At 38.3% G+C, this 23,907-nt stretch overlaps 1 protein-coding gene across 1 annotated transcript in view; it reads left to right on the top strand.

Annotated features, from left to right (window-relative positions):
- HTRA4 (HtrA serine peptidase 4) overlaps nt 1-23,907 on the top strand; it is a 311,700-nt gene that overhangs the window by 168,562 nt on the left and 119,231 nt on the right. Inside the window, exons 3-4 of the mRNA XM_053718083.1 lie at nt 5,426-5,630; nt 16,948-17,142. Coding sequence (XP_053574058.1) covers nt 5,426-5,630; nt 16,948-17,142 — 400 coding nt within the window. The remainder of the gene's footprint in view (nt 1-5,425; nt 5,631-16,947; nt 17,143-23,907) is intronic.

The following is a 23,907-nucleotide window of genomic DNA, read 5'->3' as shown; positions in this document are numbered from 1 at the left end:
GTCAGTTTCCTTCACACATGTGCGTTTCAGTGCCTGCCTGCCAGGGCACAGTGTCACCCCAGTGCAACTCATATCTGGTGTAACAGTAACATAGTAACATAGTAACATAGTAGATAAGGTTGAAAAAAGACTGAAGTCCATCGAGTTCAACCTATACAAATCTAAAATACTTACAAAAAGCTCCAGTTAAGCTTAAATAACCCCATTAAAATGTGACCCATTTAATACTAGCAATCATATCCATGAATTTTGTTTATATACAGAAATTTATCCAGACTGTTTTTAAATGTATCTATGGTATTGGCATTCACTACCTCCTTTGGTAATGAGTTCCACAATTTTATTGCTCTTACAGTGAAAAAACGTTTCCGTTGCAGGAGATTAAATCTCCTTTCCTCCAACCTTAAATTATGACCTCTTGTCAGAACCAATTTTCTTGGAATAAAAAGAGCTTCTGCCATCTCTGTATATGGGCCTTGAATATATTTATATAAAGTAATCATGTCACCTCTCAAGCGCCTTTTTTCTAAAGAGAACAGACCCAGTTTGGCTAGCCTCTCCTCATAGGTTAATTTCTCCAATCCCCTTATTAGCTTTGTGGCCCTTCTCTGAACTTTTTCTAGTTCTGCAATATCTTTTTTAGCAATCGGTCCCCAGAACTGCACTCCAAACTCAAGGTGAGGTCTTACCAGGGCTTTATATAATGACAGAATTATGCTTTCCTCCCTTGAATCAATGCCTCTTTTAATACATGCTAGTATCTTATTAGCCTTTGAAGCCGCTGCTCTGCATTGTGCACTCATCTTTAGCTTGTTATCTATTACTACTCCCAAATCCCTTTCCTCCTGTGTTTGGCTAAGTCTTGTCCCATTTAAAAAATACATAGCCTGCTTATTTTTACTTCCAAAATGTAGAACCTTACATTTTTCCGTATTAAATCTCATTTTCCATTCACTTGCCCATAGTTCTAATTTTAGCAAATCCCTTTGCAAAGAGAGTTCATCCTGCTCTGACCTAATGACCTTACTTAACTTAGTATCATCTGCAAAAATAGAGATGTCGCTATTTAATCCTTGCTCCAAGTCATTTATAAAAATATTAAAAAGAACAGGGCCCAGTACTGATCCCTGGGGGACACCACTGATTACCTTTGTCCAATCTGAGTATGATCCATTTACTGCTACTCGTTGCTCCCTATCTTTTATCCAGTTATTTATCCATGAGCTAACATTTTCAGCTATTCCCAGTCCCTTAATTTTGTGCATTAATCTCTCATGTGGCACTGTATCAAATGCCTTTGCAAAATCTAAGTATATCACATCAACTGATTCCCCTTTATCTATATTTTTACTTACTTCCTCGTAGAATCTAATTAGATTAGTTTGACATGATCTATTTCTCCTAAAGCCATGCTGATTAGAACTCATAATCTTGTTTACACGAATATGCTCATCAATATAATCCCTTATAATCCCTTCAAATATCTTCCCCACTATTGATGTCAGACTAACTGGTCTATAGCTTCCTGGATCATCCCTGCTTCCCTTTTTGAAGAGTGGCACCACATCAGCTTTACGCCAATCCTGGGGTACCATGCCTGAGGATAATGAGTCTTGAAAAATTAAGAGTAGAGGTTTGTCTATAACAGTGCTAAATTCACTTAACACCCTTGGGTGTATTCCATCTGGGCCTGGAGTTTTATTTACCTTAATATTTTTTAGTTTTTTCCTGATATCCTCTAAACAAAACCCAGTTAGTGGTATGGACTGGCATGTTCTATTCTGTTCCAAAGTATCATTCAATGGTTCCTCTCTTGTGTATACTGAAGAAAAAAACTGGTTTAGTACCTCAGCCTTTTCCCTGTCATTATTTATCATGCTACCCTCCACACATTTTAATGTACCTATATTATCCTTCTTAGATTTTTTGCTATTTATGTACTTAAAGAACCTTTTAGGGTTAGACTTAGAATCCTTGGCAATTAATTTTTCATTTTCAATTTTGGCTAATTTGATTGCTTTTTTGCATGCTTTGTTACATTCCTTATAAATATTGTATGCTGAGTCTGTACTATTTTCTTTTAATAATTTAAATGCCCTACGTTTTTTCCTAATTTCTTTTAACACATTTTTATTTAGCCATAACGGCTTATTTTTTTTATTTTTATTTTTATAACCATATGGTATGTATTGATATGTATATTTATTTAACAAATTTTTAAATATTATCCATTTATCCTCTGTATTTTTATTAGAAAATACATTGTCCCAATTTATATTATTTAATGATTTCCTTAAATCGTTGAATTTTGCTTTCTTGAAATTAAAAGTCTTAGTTAAGCCTTTAAAACACTGCATATGAAAAGAAATTTCAAATGTGACCATGTTATGATCACTGTTACCCAAATGTTCTTTAACTTCTATGTTTGATATTATATCTGTATTGTTTGATAGCACTAAATCCAATATAGCTTTACTCCTAGTTGGCTCCTCTATTAATTGTGACAAGAAGTTATCCCTGAGAACATTTAAAAATCTATCCCCCTTAGCTGAATTACTAGTTTCATTGGCCCAGTTTATATCAGGGTAGTTAAAATCTCCCATAATTACAGCACTGTTATTAGCAGCCTTACCTATTTGGATAAGTAGTTGAGTTTCCTCCGGGTCACTAATGTTGGGAGGCTTGTAGCATGTTCCTAGTAATATTTTTTTAGGATTTTTCCCCCCACTCTTTATTTCAACCCACAGGGTCTCTACATTGTCACTTGTATCATAAATATCTTCCCTTATTGTAGGTTTAAGGTCAGGTTTAATATACATGTAGTGTAGATTTAAAAAAAACAACACTTTTTTGACTGTGTTAAATAATAGCAGTCAGTTTCCTTCACACGTGTGCGTTTCAGGGCCTGCCTGCCAGGGCACAGTGTCACCCCAGTGCAACTCATATCTGGTGTAACAGTAGTGTAGATTTAAAAAAAAAAAAAAAAAATTTTGACTGTGAAATAATAGCAGTCAGTTTCCTTCACATGTGTGCGTTTCAGTGCCTGCCAGGGCACAGTGTCACCCCAGTGCAACTCATATCTGGTGTAACAGTAGTGTAGATTTAAAAAAAAAAAAAAAAAAAAATTTTGACTGTGAAATAATAGCAGTCAGTTTCCTTCACACGTGTGCGTTTCAGTGCCTGCCTGCCAGGGCACAGTGTCACCCCAGTGCAACTCATATCTGGTGTAACAGTAGTGTACATACCTGATGTTTTAAAGCACGTTATTCCAAACAATTTAGGAATGTTAGGTGATTTATGCCCTTTATGGATTAAAACCAGACTCTGCATCAATTATGTAATTTTCCATGGGAGTTTTGCCATGGATCCCCCTCCGGCATGCCACAGTCCAGGTGTTAGTACCCTTGAAACAACTTTTCCATCACTATTGTGGCCAGAAAGACGTCCCTGTGGGTTTTAAAATTTGCCTACCTATTGAAGTCTATGGCGGTTTGCCCGGTTCGCCCGTTCGCGAACATTTGCAGAAGTTTGCATCTGCCGTTCGTGAATGCAAATTTTTAGGTTCGCGACATCACTAATATATATATATATATCCTGGGTGTATGCAGGTTTATTGAAAGTTACATCAAACCCTGACCAAAAAATATTATTGCCAAAAAACAGTCTAAAACCTAGGGGGTTGGGGGGGCAGCAGAATTTTCAGTGCCTAGGGCAGCACAAAACCTAAATACGTCACTGTCACCTGGTAGCACCTCAGAGCTCTGAATCTCTAAACCGCTGGCTGGAACACCAGCTCTGTGTGCTTTGGTATCTGATAATGTAGTTGTGTCTTTCCATATTGTCGGCTGTCCACATATGTCACGCCGGACTACCTTGACTTCTGGGGAGGTAGACAAACACTGTCTGGGAGACAACCTTTTGTTGACAGCCCTATGTTTTAGTTTTCCGATATCTGCCAGATCTGCAGCAGACTCCAAAGGGCTCTCTTGCTTAGTAAGCAAGTGGTAAGTAATTGTGTGTTCAGATGCGGGCTTTGGCTTATGAAGCAGGGGGTTACAGGCCTCTCTCAATGAGTTCCATTCTTCTGTGATCATTTCTCGAAGCATGAGAAAGTGAATATTGAGTCTTGCCTCCATGTCATGTAGCAGTAGTATGGTTGCAGCCTCCATTTTCACCACGTAGGTATGAAGATAGTTTACTCTGCAGGCTTTACAGTGTGCTCCAGTCGAACATGTAATAGGAGCCCATTCTGTGATATTTAGTTAATCTGAACTTCTTAATCTCCCTAAAGCTGAAGATATTTACTGTATGTTATTGTTGGTGTTTGCCTTAAGTTTGAATGAAAAGCCATATATCAGCAGATCCAAAGCTGCTCGATACGGAGGACCGAGGGGGGGTGCTGGGTAGGCCTCGGCCTAGGATCAAAACGTGCTAGTTCAGGTCCCAGTATGTATAAGTGAGTATTCGCATCAATAATGAAAATAGCGATTGATAAGGTGATTAAATCTTGTAGCTGAGAAGTAGGATGATAGGAAACTTCTAAGATAACCTACAGATTATCAGACTTCATCTGTGAGCTTCATAATTGAGACCGGCCATGGCCGCTTCCTCACCACGCCCCTTGGTTAAAGTTTTTAATTCACAAGACTTACTTGGAGGTAAGAAAGGCTTTCCTGATATGTTTTCTGCTCATTATACTATATCAGTTTTCTTCTTCCTAAGCTTTTCAAAATAAGGCTTGGATTGAAAAAAAATTCAAGACAGCAACATGGGCATCTCTACATACCTTTTCTAAATTCTACCACTTAAATGTTTTTGTTTCTTCTGAAGCGGCTTTTAGTAAGAAAGTTCTCCAGGCAGCAGTGTCTGAAAATGAGGTGGCTTTTCAAAAGGCTTTATCCTGCCCTAGTTACTTGTGGACTTATGATCACATAATAAATGAATTTATTTCGAGGTGGTGGGTCCACAATGCCCACCCTATTTTTTTTATATTTTTTTGGCGGCAGGTCTAGTTTTCTCATTTCCCTGTTCTATCCTTTCCTACCTTGCTACTTCTCCTTACTTGGCTATACGTAAGACTGGCTGGGGGATAAAATACTCTAGAAGTTTTGGGAATCTTTGCCTCCTCCTAGTGGCCAGGAGTTGAATCCCAGAAGTAATGAACTTGTGGCCTTTCACCACCTCAAAATAAATTAATTTATCAGGTAAGCATAAATGTTGTTATTGTATGATTATGCTTGTAAATGTAGCTAAAATCTAGTATTTAAGAGTGTAGAAAATAGATTGAAAGCTGCATGCAAATTAAATATTGAATTTAAATATCAAAGTTTTATTTGTAAAGCTAATTCTAAATAGGGATCCTTGTTAAATGTCTTATAGTGCTTAAAGTATGTAATAATGACTTGAAAGCATATCACTATTACAGATCCCCTTTTACGGGCCAGGAGATGGCTGTGTCCAGTGGCTCTGGATTTATTGTGTCTGAAGATGGTCTAATAGTGACAAATGCCCATGTACTGACAAACAAACAACGCATTAAGGTGGAAGTGAAAGATGGTGCTCATTATGATGCTACAATAAAAGATATTGATCAGAAAATCGATATAGCATTGATTAAGATCAACCCAGATGTAAGTATCATAAGTTAATTTACCTTGACAGACAAATGTTTTGTTTGTTGTATATTTTGCATATAATATGGAAAAATAACTATACTCAATAATTATAATTAGATTTAATGGAACAGAAATGGCAGGGTCTAATTGAGCTGAAAGCACTAAACAGATTATGCAAACAAAAGCAGTTGTCATTTTGTTATTATTTATGCATTGTGTAGAGTGCTTTCATATTTTGCAATGTGATGATGTCATGATAGAAAATATAAAAGGCAATAACAAAAACGATGTAGGAAAGGACACTGCCTGTGTGTAGTACAAGGGGTTCATATGAGAAGAGTAAAGGGCTCAAAGATGAGAAATATGTTAGTGAATGCTCTGTGAACAGTTATACTTAAACTACAGCCCCGCTGCAAGTTGGAAAAAGAAACAAACAATAGACAATCGGCATCAGCAGTACTGATGTCATGCATTGCTTTGCTGTGATCCCATGATATTTCACTGAAATCTTGTGAGATTTCATAGCAAACTTCCTTAAACTGAATAGAAGAAAAATAACATGACTGTGCCTGCACATGCCAGATGCACACTCCTTTTCAAGTCCTGGGACCAGCATCCTGATTGGCTGCTAAAAGTATCTTTACAGTGGGGTGTGAATACATAGGAAATTTTGAGTTTTAGGGGCCTAGTTATCAAGCCGTCAACCTCAAATACGCTGGAATTCCGCAGCGTATTTGTGGCGAGGCTGATACGCCTTAGTTATCAAAGGCTCGAGACCGGCAAAAGTAGAATTTTGTGACATAAGCTTCGATCCGCCGGACTCAGTCCGACACAGATCGATTCTTACGTCACTCCAGATGTTCCGCACACAAGTGCGGCACATTCTCACTACTTTTGCTAGTTATCAAAAAACTAGCAGGTACGCTCGGCACTTTTACGGCCCAGCGTACCTAGTTTTCAAACCGCCACCCCTGGAGGCGGCGGATCCCATAGGAATCAATGGGAGTCTGACCATAGCGAAAGTACAAGTTCGCTGCTGACAGACATCCCATTGATTTCTATGGGAGCTGTCTACACCTAACACCCTAACATGTACCCCGAGTCTAAACACCACTAATCTGTCCCCCCTACACCGCCGCAACTAAATAAAGTTATTACCCTCTAAACCGCCACTCCCGGAGCCCACCGCAACTATAATAAATGTATTAACCCCTAAACCGCCGCTCCCTGAACCCGCCGCAACCTATATTAAATGTATTAACCCCTATCCTGCCCCCCCTACACCGTCGCCACCTATAATAAATTTAATAACCCCTAATCTGCCCCCCCTACACCGTCGCCACCTATAATAAATTTATTAACCCCTATCCTGCCCCCCACTACACCGCCACCGCTGTAATAAAATTATTAACCCCTAAACCTAAGTCTAACCCTAACCCTAACGCCCCCCTAACTTAAATATTAATTAAATAAATCTAAATAAATTAACTCTTATTAACTAAATGAATCCTATTTAAAACTAAATACTTACCTTTAAAATAAACCCTAATATAGCTACAATATAAATAATAATTATATTCTAGCTATCTTAGGATTTATTTTTATTTTACAAGTACCTTTCAATTTATTTTAACTAGGTACAATAGCTATTAAATAGTTATTAACTGTTTAATAGCTATCTAGTAAAAATAAACTGAAATTTACCTGTAAAATAAATCTTAACCTAAGTTACAATTACACCTAACACTACACTATACTTTAATAAATTATTCCTATTTAAAAATAAATACTTACCTGTAAAATAAACCCTAAGATAGCTACAATATAATTAATAATTATATTGTAGCTATCTTATGATTTATATTTATTTTACAGGTAACTTTGTATTTATTTTAGCTAGTTAGAATAGTTATTAAATAGTTATTAACTATTTAATAACTACCTAGCTAAAAGAAATACAAAATTACCTGTAAAATAAATCCTAACTTAAGTTACAATTAAACCTAATACTACACTATCATTAAATTAATTAAATAAACTACCTACAAATAACTACAATTAAATACAATTACATAAACTAACTAAAGTACAAAAAATAAAAAAGCTGTTACAAAAAATAAAAAAATAAGTTACAAACATGTTAAAAATATTACAACAATTTTAAGCTACTTACACCTAATCTAAGCCCCCTAATAAAATAACAAACCCCCCCAAAATAAAAAAATGCCCTACCCTATTCTAAATTAAATAAAGTTCAAAGCTCTTTTACCTTACCAGCCCTTAAAAGGGCCATTTGTGGGGGCATGCCCCAAAGAAAACAGCTCTTTTGCCTGTAAAAGAAAAATACAACCCCCCCCAACATTAAAACCCACCACCCACATACCCCTAATCTAACCCAAACCCCCCTTACAAAAACCTAACACTAATCCCCTGAAGATCATCCTACCTTGTCTTCACTCAGCCGAGCAGCGATGGAACCGAAGTGGACATCCGGAGCGGAAGAAGTTAATGCTCCAAGCGGCGCTGAAGAAATCTTCCATCCAATGAAGTCATCATCCAGGCGGCGCTGAAGAAAAGTCTTCGATCCGGCCGATGTTATCTTCAAAGAGGCGCTGAAGAGGTCTTCTATCCGGGCGATGTCATCTTCCAAGCCGGGTCTTGAATCTTCCTTCCGCCGACGCGGAACCTCCTTCTTCACCGACGGACTACGACGAATGAAGGCTCCTTTAAGGGACGTCATCCAAGATGGCGTCCCCTCAATTCCGATTGGCTGATAGGATTCTATCAGCCAATCGGAATTAAGGTAGGAAAAATCTGATTGGCTGATGGAATCAGCCAATCAGATTGAGCTCGCATTCTATTGGCTGTTCCGATCAGCCAATAGAATGCGAGCTCAATCTGATTGGCTGATTGGATCAGCCAATCGGATTGAACTTGAATCTGATTGGCTGATTCCATCAGCCAATCAGAATTTTCCTACCTTAATTCCGATTGGCTGATAGAATCCTATCAGCCAATCGGAATTGAGTGGACGCCATCTTGGATGACGTCCCTTAAAGGAGCCTTCATTCGTCATAGTCCGTCGGTGAAGAAGGAGGTTCCGCGTCTGCGGAAGGAAGATTCAAGACCCGGCTTGGAAGATGACTTTGCCCGGATAGAAGACCTCTTCAGCGCCTCTTTGAAGATGACATCGGCTGGATCGAAGACTTTTCTTCAGCGCCGCCTGGATGATGACTTCATCGGATGGAAGATTTCTTCAGCGCCGCTTGGAGGATTAACTTCTTCCGCTCCGGATGTCCACTTCGGTTCCATCGCTGCTCGGCTGAGTGAAGACAAGGTAGGATGATCTTCAGGGGATTAGTGTTAGGTTTTTGTAAGGGGGGTTTGGGTTAGATTAGGGGTATGTGGGTGGTGGGTTTTAATGTTGGGGGGGTTGTATTTTTCTTTTACAGGCAAAAGAGCTGTTTTCTTTGGGGCATGCCCCCACAAATGGCCCTTTTAAGGGCTAGTAAGGTAAAAGAGCTTTGAACTTTATTTAATTTAGAATAGGGTAGGGCATTTTTTTATTTTGGGGGGGTTTGTTATTTTATTAGGGGGCTTAGATTAGGTGTAAGTATCTTAAAATTGTTGTAATATTTTTAACATGTTTGTAACTTATTTTTTTATTTTTTGTAACTTAGCTTTTTTTATTTTTTGTACTTTAGTTAGTTTATGTAATTGCATTTAATTGTAGTTATTTGTAGGTAGTTTATTTAATTAATTTAATGATAGTGTAGTATTAGGTTTAATTGTAACTTAGGTTAGGATTTATTTTACAGGTAATTTTGTATTTCTTTTAGCTAGGTAGTTATTAAATAGTTAATAACTATTTAATAACTATTATAACTAGCTAAAATAAATACAAAGTTACCTGTAAAATAAATATAAATCCTAAGATAGCTACAATATAATTATTAATTATATTGTAGCTATCTTAGGGTTTATTTTACAGGTAAGTATTTATTTTTAAATAGGAATAATTTATTAAAGTATAGTGTAGTGTTAGGTGTAATTGTAACTTAGGTTAGGATTTATTTTACAGGTAAATTTCAGTTTATTTTAGCTAGGTAAGCTATTAAATAGTTAATAACTATTTAATAGCTATTGTACCTAGTTAAAATAAATTGAAAGGTACCTGTAAAATAAAAATAAATCCTAAGATAGCTAGAATATAATTATTATTTATATTGTAGCTATATTAGGGTTTATTTTATAGGTAAGTATTTAGTTTTAAATAGGATTCATTTAGTTAATAATAAAAATATTATTTAGATTTATTTAATTAATATTTAAGTTAGGGGGGCGTTAGGGTTATGGTTAGACTTAGGTTTAGGGGTTAATAATTTTATTACAGTGGAGGCGGCGTAGTGGGGGGCAGGATAGGGGTTAATAAATTTATTATAGGGGGCGACGGTGTAGGGGAGGCAGATTAGGGGTTAATAAATTTATTATAGGTGACGACGGTGTAGGGGGGGCAGGATAGGGGTTAATAGGTTTAATATAGGTTGCGGCGGGTTCAGGGAGTGGCGGTTTAGGGGTTAAACTATTTATTTAGTTGCGGAGAGGTGCGGGATCAGCAGGATAGGGGTTAATAACTTTATAATAGAGGGCGACGGTGTAGGGGGGCAGGATAGGGGTTACTAGGTATACTGTAGGTGGCAGCGGTGTCCGGGAGCGGCGGTTTAGGGGTTAATACATTTATAAGAGTTGCGGCGGGGTCTAGGAGCGGCGGTTTAGGGGTTAATACATTTATAAGAGTTGCGGCGGGGTCTAGGAGCGGCGGTTTAGGGGTTAATACATTTATAAGAGTTGCGGCGGGGTCTAGGAGCGGCGGTTTAGGGGTTAGTAACTTTATTTAGTTGCGGGGGGGCTCCGGGGGCGCCGGTATAGGGATAGAACAGTGTAGTTTAGTGTGAGTGCTTAGTGACAAGCTAGCAATAAAGCTGGGAAAAAGCCGAAGGGCAGCGAGATCGGATGAGTGATAACTCTCACAGTCCGCTGCTCATCGCCCCGCGGCTTTTTGACAGCTTTATTTGATAACTTAGGCGTATTTTTTCAGGTCCGCGGCGGCGATGTGAGGCGAGCTTAGGCAGGCGTATTGGGCCGGCGAAGCCAGGAAAGTAGACGGCTTGATAACTACCCCTCATAATATCTTCCTTTTTTACATAGAGATGTTCAGGTGATATTTTATAGTCAGCTGTTTACACATATGCTACATCACTTTCAAGTACTTCAACTTTTGGGTGTCATGTCCCTTTAATTTCACTCTGGACTATAATCAGTCTGCAATGGCTGAATTACTGTCTGCCATGCAACATCATACTTAGTGCAGGTGTACGTTTGAATTCTTAGGTAGCTTTCAGTCAAGTAATATTGTTCTTGTTGTCCTCTGTGCTGTGTGACATATCAGGCTTCCGTTTTAAAGGGAGATGGTGTACTTCATGTTGACAAATCATCCGATGAGGAGTCAGAACCTGGGTCTCACACTGCTTCTCTTTTGCTCAAGGGGAGCATCTATCCACTAACTTCAGTTTGTAGCATATGCTCACTCTGTTACAGGAAACAGTACACAAAAGTAGGGGATGGTTTTTAGTCCCCAGCAATGCTGAATTAAGGTGTTTTAAGGTCTTCAGCTAAGAAGCTAATTTAATTTATGGTTCATGATTTACAGTTTAATTAATGTGAAAATCTAGTATCAGACCTCACAACTGTCCCTTTTTAAGAGGAACAGTCCCTGATTCTGAGCTCTGTCTCTTTGTCTCTCTGAGACAGCCATGTCCTTCTTTACCAAATTTCCCTTAGCCCCACCCACGGAACACCCAGAAACACCCACAAACTGCCCTGACACGACCACAGACCACCCAGAGAAACCCACAATCCTGCCCACTAACCACCCATGACCCCTCCCCTCCCAACATGGCTCCACCCACAAAATGGTTACAGGCTCCTATCAACCTCCTGTGTCTCTCATTCTGAGCCACAAATGGTGGGAGTTATTTAGTATAAGACAATATTATAAGCCGTTTCAATAGAAACCTGTAGTCACTATCTTGTTTTCAGTTCATGCTAAAATGGAAATAGTGCTTTAACCAACAATAGAAATAAATATTGTTAAAAACACTAGTTGAAAAGTGACTATATAGTGATAGGTACATGGTGCACAATCTGCTCATCCTGACAACATAACAGATACAATCAGATGGTGTAGCAGCAGTACGGATGGAAAGAGATTACAGTAGTTTCCTATGAAAGTTGTAATTGTGCGATTACACAATTTTAAAGATGCCAGTACTATAGTAACACTCATGACAGTGCAAGTGTGACATAATTAAATATATAGACACTCCAATTGTAGATGTGGGGGTCCTAAAGTGACTTTAAAAGTATGCCCATTAAGCAATTATACCTATGGCGTTCATATGGTTAATCAGTATCAAGTATGGATTCTGATGACAATAGATTAATATCACATATTTAAATGAGTATTTGCCTTGCACAGTGAACAAAGGGGTTACATGAATAGACCTTTATTGTAACCTTAAGAGATGTGAATGGGCTATTGTACCTTTCAGTTTTGGGTGACCTCCCAGTTTCTATTTTAAGAATAGGTACTTATCACACAAAATTGACTTTTTGGGAGCTTTTCTGTTGAAAAGTCACTCGCAGCTGCAGGCTTTTATCAAACTAAACCATATTGCTCTGTGATCACTCGCAAAACTAGATAACAATTTGGTCGGAAAGCCAAAAGCCTTTTCAGGAGCAGATCACTGATAGATTGTGATTGACCCCTTGGTCACTAGAGAAACAGAAATTTATTTCCTGGTACCTTCAAAATCAAGATAAACAACTTTAAAGGGACAGTAGGCACCTTGTAATTTTAATACATTTCTGTAGTCTTGCAAATAATGAACATACTAGGATATTTTACATTTTATTTAATGCATTAACACTGTTTGTTTTTCAATGATTGAACTCCACCACCACTTGTCTTATTTGGAGGAGTCAATCCAGACATGTTACTGGATTAAACAAAGCTTGTCACCATCATGTTGTTAGCAAATATCAATTGTTTTGCAGTTCCTTAACTAATTATCTCTGCTGAGGTCAATTAGGAGCAAACGAGTTGGTTTTAGGGTCAGATAACATACCTGTCTATAAGCAAACCCTCAGTACAGTGGTAGGACACAAAGACACCCGGCCTCTGGACTGTGGGTCAGGGTACAGGCGACGGTGTAGGGGGGGCAGGATAGGGGTTAATAAATTTAATATAGGTTGCGGCGGGTTCAGGGAGCGGCGGTTTAGGGGTTAAACTATTTATTTAGTTGCGGCGAGGTGCGGGATCAGCAGGATAGGGGTTAATAACGTTATTATAGAGGGCGGCGGTATAGGGGGCAGGATAGGGGTTACTAGGTATAATGTAGGTGGCGGTGGGCTCCGGGAGCGGCGGTTTAGGGGTTAATACATTTATTATAGTTGCGGTGGGCTCCGGGAGCGGCGGTTTAGGGGTTAATATATATAATGTAGCTTGCGGTGGGCTCCGGGAGCGGCGGTTTAGGGGGTAATAACTTTATTTAGTTGCGGCGGTATAGGGGGGGACAGATTAGGGGTGTTTAGACTCGGGGTACATGTTAGGGTGTTAGGTGTAGACAGCTCCCATAGGAATCAATGGGATGTCTGGCAGCAGCGAACTTGTACTTTCGCTATGGTCAGACTCCCATTGATTCCTATGGGATCCGCCGCCTCCAGGGTGGCGGTTTGAAAACCAGGTACGCTGGGCCGTAAAAGTGCCGAGCGTACCTGCTAGTTTTTTGATAACTAGCAAAAGTAGTCAGATAGTGCCGAACTTGTGTGCGGAACATCTGGAGTGACGTAAGAATCGATCTGTGTCGGACTGAGTCCGGCGGATCGAAGTTTACGTCACAAAATTCTACTTTTGCCGGTCTCTAGCCTTTGATAACTAAGGCGAATCAGCCTCACCACAAATACGCTGCGGAATTCCAGCGTATTTGAGGTTGACGGCTTGATAACTTGGCCCCTATAACTGGTCTTCTTAAAACAAAAAAGTAGGCCTGATAGGAAGTGTAGTGATTCTATTGCAATTTAAGTCAGTAGTATAGTGATATTTTTATTGGTTTTAGTCCAGGAAAAATGTACTTGTAATTAATTATGTATATAAAATGGAACTGATTTTTTATGAAAATATAACATGTAATGATTTATTACTACCAGTAGGTGGCATTAATGGTATGTAATATGTAAATGAATACATGAATGGTGCAAAATAGAGTCTATTTAAAGGGACATTATACACTCATTTTAATATAACTGCATGTAATAGACACTACTATAAAGAATAAGATGCACAGATACTGATCTAAAAATCCAGTATAAAACTGTTTAAAAACTTACTTAGAAGCTGTCAGTTTGGCTCTGTTGAAAAGGCAGCTGGAAAGCCCACTGCAAGTGGCAAATAAGACACTCCCCCCTCCCCCTTCTTTTGCATATGAAAAGACCCTTTACACAAACAGGAGCAAGCTGGAGAAGGTAGCTGACGGTATTCACATAAAACTTTGGGGCTTGGTTAGGAGTCTGAAAATCAGAGCAATGTTATTTAAAAATAAGCAAAACTATACATTTTTTTTTTTTAAAACTTTATGGGCTATATAAATAGATAATCTACAAAACATTTATGCAAAGAAAAAATGAGTGTATAATGTCCCTTTAAGATGAGTGTCAATGTATTTTCAAGAATGCAAGATTAAGAGCTAGTCTTGAAATGTTGCATGACTTTTGTACCAAGTTAATTGAATAAAGATAAAGATTTCTTCTACATTGTGCTGTGGACTTCATATTGCTGTATACTATGGTAAGGGCATTGGCAGAAGCCCTGTCTTAATCAGCACTTTAAAAGAGCTTCCAAGGGATTAGCTGCTGTTGCAAGTTTGATTGTGACTCAAAAAGCATGTGCGCCGCGCGGGTCTCCTTAGTTGCTTACGTGACGTGTACGTGTATGTGTGTCACTCACAGTCAGACTCAGTCAGATTACGCTGTAACACCGGCACTGCACCACACACCACCTGACCTGTCACTTCTGGCTGCCTGTCGCTGTCACACACAGTTGGTAATTTACCGGCAACCGTTACCACTTTACCATTACACAACTCAGCATATTGGATATTGGAATATGAAGTTAACTGTCTACTGTCACTTATTGTCACTGATGATCAAAAAAATAAAATCAGAAGAAATGTTGGGTTTTCTAAAATCCCGGGCTCTTCTGTCTAATACCGGACACCTGGCAACCCTAAATGTGATATGTTGCAGAGCTACTAAACAGTGGCGGCTCTAGACTAAGGGAGGCCTTAGGCAAAACTAAATTTTGAGGCCCCTATTAAAAGGATATAAATCTTCAAATTTTACTGTCATGATTCAGACAGAGCATACAATTTTAAACAACTTTCAAATTTATTTCTATTGTCAAATTTGCTTCATTCTTTTGGCATCTTAATTTGAAAGAGCAGCAATGCACTACTGAGAGCTAGCTGAATATATCTGGTGAGGCAATAAGAAGAGTTGTATATGTAACCCACCAATCAGCAGCTAACTGCCAGTAGTGCATTGCTACTCCTGAGCGTACCTAAGTATGCTTTTTAACAAAGGATACCAACAGAACAAAGCAAACTAGACAATAGAAGTAAATTAGAAAGTTGTTTAAAATTGGGTGCTCTGTCTGAACCATGAAAGACACATTTTGGGTTTCATATCTCTTGTTCTTTAACACACAAAAGAAAAAAAAAACTGCAAAACTTAGCAACATATATTAATTAAACAGAATATTTTTCATGCAAGGATCCCCAAATACAAGTCAGCAATTGCACCCCTTGCTAATAACGTTTTGCATTATTCTACATATATCATGGCATTGCCATGATACATGGCATTGCTTGGAGGAAGCCAATGGGCTGGGCTACTATGCTACAACACCTGTATGATCTGAGAAAAAAAGGGCATATTTTCCTTTGCCCCTGTGTGAGGCCCCATCATGAGTGAGGCCTTAGGCGATCGCCTATTTGGCCTAATGGTAGAGCCGCCTCTGCTACTAAATAACCACATGTATAGCTTGTGCAGCAATTCGTAAAGAGTGTGATATGTGGTACAGCTGATAAATACCCAAGAGTATAGCTGGGAAGTAACACGTAAAGCAGATAAGATGTTAGAACTCAAGCAGGTAAACACAAAGGACTAAGGTATTTATAAAGCTTGGAAAGTGTTTGTTAGAGGAATAATCCAGAGCAGATAACAGAATAACAAAAAGCTGTAGAAAAACATTCAGATAAACAGTCCAGATTTGCTAGTTGCACAGACAATGGTAATAGGGTGGTAATAGGGTTGCCACCTCAGCCATATATTTCTGGACAATTATGAGTTATACATACTGCAGGGTAAGCAGGGGGAACATGTATTGTGCTTCTGGACATCACATAAAAAGTGCTGATGAACAGCACAATACCTGTTCAAACCATGCACACCCTTCAGCATGTGTAACTCATAAGTGTCCAGGAAAACATGGCCAAGGTGACAACCCTAAATGGTAACCTATGCTGATGCAATGGATAGGCCTTTGAAGAATCGTTATAATGATTAAGTCACAGCAGTGAAGGGAACTCCCATAGAAATGTGATTGACAGATGGACAAAAGTGTTGAAACTAAAACTAAGCTGTCTCTTAAAGGCACACAGAATCCAACATATGGTCTTGCAAAAAGGAGCTTCAATATTTGTGACACAGGCAGGACATACAGTGGGAAGGTTAGTATTTTGAAATCTGCAGTGTGCTTTTTCAATTCTCAGAAGTGGGAAAACTCACAATTTTAAGACATATTACAGGAGGCAAAAAAATAATAAGAGAATTTGGTAAAGATGCTTTTTACAGCAAGTAATCTGACAAATTCAAAGTGTTTCGTGTTCCTTTAAAGCACTGGTTTTCAAACTTGTCCTCATGCCTCCCTAACAGGTCAGATTTTGAGGATATCTGAACTAGAACACAGGTGGAATAATCAGCTGATTAGTAAACACTGTTATTTTACCTGCTCTCACTGAAAATCTGTCCTGTTGGGGAGGCCTGAGGGCAGGTTTGAAAACCAGTAGTTTAAACCCTTCATTTAAATCACGCTCTTTCATATGCATGACTGAAATATCTGTTTTTATTTTAATAAAGTCATAACCTATATTAAATCTTCTCTACATATATACCTACCTGAACAAAAAAAATTTTCTTTTCTTTTGATGTGCAGTCTCCCCTACCGGTTCTCATGTTGGGTAGATCTGCTGATCTGAGGCCGGGAGAGTTTGTGGTTGCCCTGGGAAGCCCCTTTTCTCTACAGAACACAGTGACCACAGGGATCATCAGTACCACACAGAGAGGTGGCAAAGAATTGGGGCTCAAAGACTCCGACATGGATTACATCCAAACAGATGCAATAATAAATGTAAGCCTACAACCATTATAACAATACTAGAAACACATAATGCTAGATTTTTAGAAATTCTACTATTATTTTAAAGGGATAGTAAACCCAATTTTTTTCTTTCATGATTCAGATAGAGCATGCAATTTTAAGCAACTTTTTATTTTATTCCTACTATACATTTTTCTTCATTCTCTTGGTATCTTTATTTGAAAAGCAGGAATGTAAGCTTAAGAGCCGGCCCATTTTTGGTTCAGACCTGGGTTGCACTTGCTTGTTGATGGCTAAATGTAGCCACCAATCAGAAGTGCTAGTCAGGGTGCTGAAACCAAAAATGGGCCGGCTCCTTAGCTTATATTCCTACTTTTTCAAATAAAGATACCAAGAGAACAAAGAAAAATTGAAAATAGGAGTAAATTAGAAAGTTGCTTAAAATTGCATGCTCTATCTGAATTGTGAAAGAAAAAAATGTGAGTTTACTATCCCTTTAAGTACTATTTAGTTTTTTGCTTAGAAAGAAATGGTTTATGATATAAAATAGCTACATGGTGTTATAACCTCTATTGGCTAATAACTGATTAAAATGACAGTGCAAGACTTATATAATATAGGAGAGAACGCATGTGATACATTTATAAAATACTTGCTGTATATGACACAGCCATTGACATGTTTAATTAAAGGGACATAAAACCCAACATAGAGCATACCATTTTAAACAACTTTTCAGTTCACTTCTATTATCAAATTTTCTTCATTATCTTGGTATCCTTTGTTGAAAAGCAGGGAGTTAAGCTCAGGAGCATGCACGTGTCTGCAGCCCTATATGGCAGCAATTTTTCAAGAATGTTATACATTAGCAAGAATACTAGATAGCAGCACTTTCTTCTAGCAACGTAATTTTCCAGACATGTGCATGCTACCTATCTAGATATCTGTTCAACAAAGAATAGCATGAGAACAAAGCAAATTTGATAATAGAAGAAATTGTATGCTCTGTCTCAATCATGAAAGAAAAATATTGGGTTTCATATCCTTTTAAATAGGCAAACAAATGTCTTTCTTTGTTTCCTTATGTCTCTTTCTCTTTTTCCCTTTGTAGGTCATTCCCTTTCTTTCCCACAGCTCTGCTACTTGTCTTGTCTATGGTTTGCTATATAAAGACTTTTGCTGGTTATAATCATAATATTTACAACCAGATGGTTTAATTTTTAGAATATCTTTTTAGATTAGTTTTACAGTTAAAAAAATCAGAAAATTGCTAACTTGCGGCTAGATTACAAGTTTTGCGTTAAGGTAAAAAAGCAGCGTTATCAGGTCCTAACGCTGCTTTTTTACGCCCGCTGGTATTACGAGTCTTGCAGGTATAGGTGCACCGCACACTTTTTTGGCCTTACCGCAAATCAACTTATGTAAATTGCGTATGTCCTGGGAGGCCAAAAAGTGAGCGGTACACCCTTTACCTCCAAGATTCCTAATGCATTTTAAAGTCAGTAGTTATGAGTTTTACGCTACAAATTGGAACAGCCAATAGAATGAAAGCTCAATCCTATTGGCTGATTGCATCAGCCAATATGATTTTTTTCAACCTTAATTCCGATTGATAGAATTCTATCAGCCAATCGGAATCTAAGGGACGCCATCTTGGATGACATCATTTAAAGGTACCTTCATTCGTCGGGTAGTCGTCGTTGGAAGAGGATGCTCCGCGCCGGATGTCTTGAAGATGGACCCGCTCCGCATTGGAAGGATGAAGATATAAGATGCCGTCTGGGTGAATACTTCTGTCCGTCTAGAGGACCACTTCTGCCCGTCTGGAGGACCACTTCTGCCGGCATCCTTGAGGACATCTTGCCGCTTGGATGAAGACTTCTCCCAGTAAGTGGATCTTCGGCGGTTAGTGTTAGGATTTTTTAAGGGTGTATTGGGTGGGTTTTATTTTTAGGTTAGGGCTTTGGGCCGCAATAGAGCTAAATGCCCTTTTAAGGGCAATGCCCATCCAAATGCCCTTTTCAGGGCAATGGGGAGCTTAGGTATTTTTAGTTAGGGTTTTATTTGCGGAGTTGGTTGTGTGGGTGGTGGGTTTTACTGTTGGGGGGGTTGTGTGTATTTTTTTTTACAGGTAAAAGAGCTGATTTCTTGGGGGCCATGCTAGGGTTTTTTTTATTTTGGGTGGGCTTTTCTTATTTTGATAGGGCTATTAGATTAGGTGTAATTAGTTTAAAGATCTTGTCATTTGTTTTTTATTTTCTGTAATTTAGTTTGTTTGTTTGTTTTGTCATTTAGGTAATTGTATTTAATTTATTTAATTGTATTTAATTTAGGTAATTTATTTAATTGTAGTGTAGTGTTAGGTGTTAGTGTAACTTAGGTTAGGTTTTATTTTACAGGTAAATTTGTATTTATTTTAGCTAGGTAGTTATTAAATAGTTAATAACTATTTAGTAACTATTCTACCTAGTTAAAATAAATACAAACTTGCCTGTAAAATAAAAATAAACCCTAAGATAGATACAATGTAACTATTAGTTATATTGTAGCTAGCTTAGTGTTTATTTTATAGGTAAGTATTTAGTTTTAAATAGGAATAATTTAATTAATGATAGTAATTTTATTTAGATTTATTTAAATATATTTATGTTACTAAGTGTTAGGGTTAGACTTAGGTTTAGGGGTTAATAAATTTAGAATAGTGGCGGCAACGTTGGGGGCGGCAGATTAGGGGTTAATAAATGTAGGTAGGTTGCGGCGACATTGGGGGAGGGAAATTAGGGGTTAATAAATATAATGTAGGTGTCGGCGATGCTGGGGGCAGCAGATTAGGGATTAATAAGTATAATGCAGGTGGCGGCGATGTCCGGAGCGGCAGATTAGGGGTTAATAAGTGTAAGATTAGGGGTGTTTAGACTCGGGGTTCATGTTAGGGTGTTAGGTGTAAACATAAAATGTGTTTCCCCATAGGAATCAATAGGGCTGCGTTACTGAGTTTTACGCTGCTTTTTTGCAGGTGTTAGACTTTTTCTCAGCCGGCTCTCCCCATTGATGTCTATGGGGAAATTGTGCACGAGCACGTACAACCAGCTCACTGCTGACTTAAGCAGTGCTGGTATTGGAGTGCAGTGTGGAGCGCAATTTTGCTCTACGCTCACTTCTTGCCTGTTAACGCCGGGTTGATAAAAACCCGTAATACCAGCACTGCAGGTAAGTGAGCGGTGAGAATAAACTGCATGTTAGCACCGCACCCCTCATAACGCAAAACTCGTAATCTAGCCGTATGTTATGCACCATTAGAGCTACAGAGATAAATAATTATGAAATTATTGCGAGTTGAAGTATCAGTCTGGGCTAGATTACGAGTGGAGTGCTAACTGTAGCGTGCAAGTGATATTATTTATTTATTTTTGGCTTTTTGCACGTGGTGGAAATAGCGCGCGTATTACAAGTTTAAAGTAAATGCGTTTACTTAAGCTAGATCAAATTTAATGTCCGTCTGGGTAGCGTGAATTGAGAGCTTATGTAAAGGGTAGGGCCGTAGGGGAAGAGAACAAGTTACATTAAACACAACATAAATACACGTAAAAGTACAACTATACTCATATAAACACTGTCTGATAAAAAAATCTTTAAATATTAAATCAAATACAGACCAGCACTCTCCAAAAATCATACAGCTTCCAGGGTGCTCTTGAACAATAGCATATAAATCCAGAAAAAATCAGGCACTCTCCGGTGTTAAGATCCTCAGTTTCTTTATTGTGACGTTTTGGGGTCTTTAGCCCCTTCCTCAGACCATACAAGACATATAATTACACTCAAAACTTACCCTTCTATATATACCCCACAACGTGCAGCTAATTCAACTCATGTGTGCAGGACCGGCGTCCCGTTAGCGCTACTGCACATGCACAAACGGCCAATTACGGCAACACACATGAGTCACTTTGCTTTTTTGTTTTGACTCATGTGTGTTGACGTTAGGAGGGTAAGTTTTGAGTGTAATTATATGTCTTTTATGGTCTGAGGAAGGGGCTAAAGACCCCGAAACGTCACACTAAAGAAACTGAGGATCTTAACACCGGAGAGTGCCTGTTTTTTTCTTGATTTATATATATATATATATATATATATATATATATATATATATATATATATATATATATAATATATATATATATATATATATATATATATATATATGCACAAAAAGGTGAAGAAAGAATTCGATCCGTAGGTCAGATAAGTAGGTTAAAAACAACTTTATTTGTTCTCCATTAAAAAGTCCCTGGAGGGGTCCTACAGCAAAGAAACATTGAGCACTGTGTACTCAAGCTGACATGTTTCGGCTGTGTGCCGTAATCATAGCTTGATTGAGTGCATCAGTGCTAACCATTTAAAAGACAAAGTTAATTCTAATTGGTTAAAACATAATTGCACATTTACAATGTTAGAACTAAAGTGCTGTGTTAACCTATTCCCTGCCTGATTATTTTATGCTACTGACCAACTACTCACTTTTGTTGAAGAGTTACATTCTTGTGTTTGTATGTACGTGTGGATATGGAAAACTATGAAAAGTTATTTGAGATTTGGGACCTAATGCACTGTATGACCATCATTAAGGTGTTTAAAATAAATTATGTATACTACTTTGTGTTGTATTTAAACCCTCTGTTTAGCGCAGCACCCATGTTCTATGCATTAACTATGTACCTAAATCATAACACTAACTGATTGAGAATCGTACCTATAGTGAATAAAGTTCTTATTGTAGTTTTTAAATATCTACTTTGAAGACCTCTGATAAGTTTCACTGGACTGGTGACTTATTATACATTATGCTTACTAATCAATATCCTTATGTAAGTGCATAACAGAGACACTTCTTTTTCTTCTCTATTGTTTTCTTCTGTTTACTGCTGAGGTACGTGAGAGTGTATGTATTACCCATTTGTCTAAGTGCTCTGTCTAACAATCAAAGCTTTTACTCAATAGTATATTATGGGAATTTTCGAGATCTATAAATCTGTGGTACTTAGTGGTTGCTTAGTAATATTATGTGAATATATATATTATTCTACAATGCTGTTTATTGTTATTGCCAATAGTTAATTAGATCATATTCGGAGTTAAGACCCCTTGGCACTCTTGTTTGGAGTTTAAAGATCCAATACATCTCTCTTTTTCCCAAAATTAAATTCCTGTCCCCACCTCTTAAAGGGGTTTTGATTTTTTCAATGGCTTGCCATCTCAGAGTGGTACTGCTTTTGTTGTGTGAATCTTTAAAATGTCTGACCAAGGGGGTAGTTGCCTCTCCCATTTTGATGGTGGACAAATGATTACGTATTCGGACATTAACCTCAGTTGAGGTAAGTCCTACATATTGCAGCTTACATTCCACACAGGACAGAACGTATATGACATAGGAGGATGTACAGTTTAGGCAGGAGGTTATTTTGAACACTTCACCTGTGACTTCTGAGCGAAATTCATTCGAGATAGTGGCTTTGTCACACGGTTTACATCTGGCCCTGCCACATCTGTACATCCCCCTATGCCTCAGCCAAGAGCTTTCTTCTGTGGCTGTTATTCTGGGTAATTCAGAGGGTGCCAAATAGTTACCTATGGTCTTGCTTTTCCGATAAGAGCATCTGAGGCCCCTATCCACACTATCTACAAGTCTGTCGTCAGCTTTGAGTAGATGGAAGTGTTTGTTGATTATACCACAGATGTTCTTATAATCTGTGCTATAATCGGTTACAAATGTGACCTTTCCTTCCTGAGTGGATGGATTGGAGGATCTTAATGATCCCTGTAAGAGTGCCTTCCTATCCAGTCTATCTACCTGTGACTTCGCTTGCTTGACAGTATATTTGGCATAGCCCCTTTTCAAGAGTCTCTTCTCCAGATCTCTGCTTTGTGCCTGATAAGTGCTCTCATCTGTACATTTTCTTTTTGTTCTGATAAGTTCACCTTTAGCCACTGCAAGTGGAACTTGCTTAGGATGGCAACTCTTTGCATGAAGCAAAGTGTTTCTTGTAATCGGTTTCCGATAAGTACTAGTTCTGACTCTTTCATTTTCAGCAACTGTTAGGGTAAGGTCTAGAAAATGTATCTGACTAGTATTGGTCTCATGAGTAAATCTGAGACCTATGCTGTTGTTATTCAGTTTGGTCATAAAGTCAGACATTTCATTGTCTGTACCCTGCCAGACAAGCAAGAGATCATCTATGTATTGCCCCCTCTTGCTCATTTGACCTTTTCAGGACCATGCTGGATGTAAACAGACTAATCAGAAATCTCACCCTTAGAAAACATTTTCAGGGGAGTAATGAGAGGAGGGCTGAGGACCCTGAAAACATAACATCATTCCAGCATGGCCCTGAAAATTCACAGCTCTTGGATTTTTCAGAAACTTGTGATCTGATCACACTACAAAACTTGGCCTGTGTAGGGGAAAATGATAATCCCACACATACGATTAAGAATTTTAATGGTTTCAAGAATAAATCAACATTCTATCCCATACAGTCTAGGGGCCCCATCCTGGAAACTTTCTACAACAGGATAGAACAAGATCTCACACAGCTGTCACATATGACGGATGGAGGTGAGCACAAAGCAAATTTGTCCCACAAAGAGAAACAAGCTCTACTAGAGTTACAGAAAAACAAAAACCTTATCATCCGCTCAGCGGATAAAGGGGGGTCAGTGGTAGTCCAGGACAGAAGTGCTTACATTAGTGAAGCAGAGCGACAACTTAATGATACTAACAATTATGTAAGACTA

Source organism: Bombina bombina, chromosome 6 (genome assembly GCF_027579735.1).
Source record: "Bombina bombina isolate aBomBom1 chromosome 6, aBomBom1.pri, whole genome shotgun sequence".
Taxonomy (NCBI): domain Eukaryota; kingdom Metazoa; phylum Chordata; class Amphibia; order Anura; family Bombinatoridae; genus Bombina; species Bombina bombina.
The sequence above is the reverse complement of the archived record's forward strand: the minus strand, read 5'-3'. Positions and strand labels throughout refer to the sequence as shown.